Source organism: Vombatus ursinus, unplaced genomic scaffold (assembly GCF_900497805.2).
Source record: "Vombatus ursinus unplaced genomic scaffold, bare-nosed wombat genome assembly UNPS02014838.1, whole genome shotgun sequence".
In the NCBI taxonomy this organism is placed as follows: Eukaryota; Metazoa; Chordata; class Mammalia; order Diprotodontia; family Vombatidae; genus Vombatus; species Vombatus ursinus.
In genome coordinates, this window is record NW_020954616.1 from 2,511,065 (window position 1) to 2,513,402 (window position 2,338).

Genomic DNA, 2,338 nt, shown 5'->3' on the forward strand with positions numbered 1-2,338 from the left:
TTCTTCTGCAAAACAAAGGGGTTGGATGGTTTCTAAGGTCCCTTTCAGCACTCAATATGTGATGAAATATAATGAAATACAACAGAATCGATAGTGATAACCTGGTCATAGCTCAGTTCAGCCACAAGAATAAGAGAACATAATACAATGAGAAATATAAAGTGAAAGTGAAAAACAACAACAACAACAAAACACTTCCAGAAGGATAAAAACAACCTCATAATTTAGAATTAACCTTCAGTCCTCTCACCTCACTTCTGAGGACAGAGAAACTTCCTGATAGCCTCCTTCATTTCTTTGTTCCTCAAACTGTAGATGATGGGATTGAGGAAGGGGGCAAGGACAACAAAGGTGATTGCAATGGCTGTATCCCAGAATACAGAGTAGGTAGCAGAGAAACGAAGATACATGAGTGATACACTGCCAAAGAATAACAGAAAGACAGCAATGTGGGCTGCACAGGTGGAGAAGGCCTTGTGGCGCCCTTCAACTGAAGGGATACTCAGGATCACCAAAATGACTCGGATGTAGGACAGGGCAATGACCAGGAAGGAGGCCAGGATCTCTGCAGCATGGATGGCATCAACAATGACTATGAGGGAGGTGTCTGTGCAGGCCAAATTTAGCACTGGGGTGAAGTCACAAAAGATCTGATGAATCTGGTTGGGACCACAGAAGGGCAGGGTGGAGATCCATACAATCTCAGGAAGCACAAGGAGGAAGCCACAGAGGCAAGAACCAGCAGTGAGCTGAGCACACAGCCGAGGCGTCACAATAGTTGGGTAGTGAAGGGGCTTGCAGATGGCAACGTATCTGTCTATGGCCATTGCAGTCAGGAGGCAGCCTTCTGAGATTCCAAGAGAGTGAAAGAAATACATTTGCAGGAGGCACCCAGCAATAGAGACGGTCTTCTGCACACTTATCAGGTTGGTGAGCATCTTGGGGATGGTAGTTGTGGTGTACCAGATTTCCAGGAAGGAGAGCACACTAATGAAAAAGTACATAGGGTTATGGAGTGCTGGATCCAACCGGATGACAACAAAGATCACCAAGTTTCCAGTAATGATGAATCCATAAATGACGAGTAGAGGAATGAAGAAGAGGAGGCCTCCTTCCTCCAAATCAGGGAACACAGAGAAGAAGAACTCAGTCACGGCTGTCTGATTCTCTATCTCTGTCCCTTGTGTCATCTGCAAAAGTAGAAAGAAGAGAAATACAAACTTGTGGAATCAGAGTCCTGAGAGCTAAAGCTGTTGCCCATTTTAAATATGTTATTGCTAACTAAGCTGCATCTTTATCCTTCTTTTTCTTTGTAGCAGTCATTCAAGTTGGCATGTAGATCCTGATCTGTCATCACTTCCCTGGGTCAAAGGATGCCCCAGTGAATTGGTTTTGAATACATAAGAGAGATGCCTGTCACATAATAATGGTTTGTTGATTGATTGGTATTAAAAAACCATCCCCTCTATTGAGCCCTAAATGTTTATTTCAGGAGCATCATAGTGCATAATAACAATGATCATCACTTAATATTTATATACCACTTTTTGGTTTAAAATGCATTTCCACCACCACAGCTTTGTGGTTTAGGTAGTATAGGTATTATTATCCTCTATTTTGCAGATAGAGAAATTGAGAGATTAAGTGACAAGGTTATACAGATAGCGACTGGTCAAGCCTGGACTTTATCCCAGGTCCTCTAACGTCAGCTCTGTGACTCTTTGCTCAATGCCATGTTCCTCTCTGCTTTACTCCTACTTCCCTACCATCTCCCCCACCCCCAGCTCCAAGTTACATGAAATAGGGATTTCCCTAGAAGGAAAAAGAATGAGATCTAGCTATTCCTCCCATCTCTGAGTTTCTGAATACTCTCCCCTCCCTTCAGCCCACCCACAACCAGCTGGGACCATTTTCTTATCTATTTTTAGTCTTGTCTCATTGCTCTATTCCTTTCCCTTGGTCTCTGCTAGTTTGGAAAGCCTTTTCTGAGTGACAACCCAAATTCATTTCCACCCAACACTTCTCCCTAACACCAGCTCTGATGTTTAGAGCTCTGGCCTGATGGATCATCTGCCCTGATCTCTTTATTTCCTAGCCATGTGCCCTATCTTCACATTAGACTGGGAAGCTCCCCAAGCCAAGTACTCTTTCTCCTTAGTCCCTTCTATTCCTTCTAGTGTCTTGGACAGGGTTCATTTTAACATGGTAGTTAAGGCTGACAATTGCCCAACCTGAGCTATGCTGTCTTGTACCAGCTAGGTCAAGAACTCCACTGCCTCCTGATCAGAAGTTCCCCAGTTTTGTTTTCCACTTGCGGCTGCTTCCCAAAATGAAAATA

General features: G+C 43.7%; 1 protein-coding gene across 1 annotated transcript; it reads right to left on the minus strand.

Annotated features, from left to right (window-relative positions):
• Positions 1-251: 251 nt before the first annotated feature.
• Positions 252-1,190, minus strand: LOC114026423 (olfactory receptor 6K6). Its single transcript, XM_027840117.1, has one exon. It carries the CDS (start codon positions 1,188-1,190, stop codon positions 252-254), a length of 939 nt encoding a protein of 312 aa, XP_027695918.1.
• Positions 1,191-2,338: the final 1,148 nt, after the last annotated feature.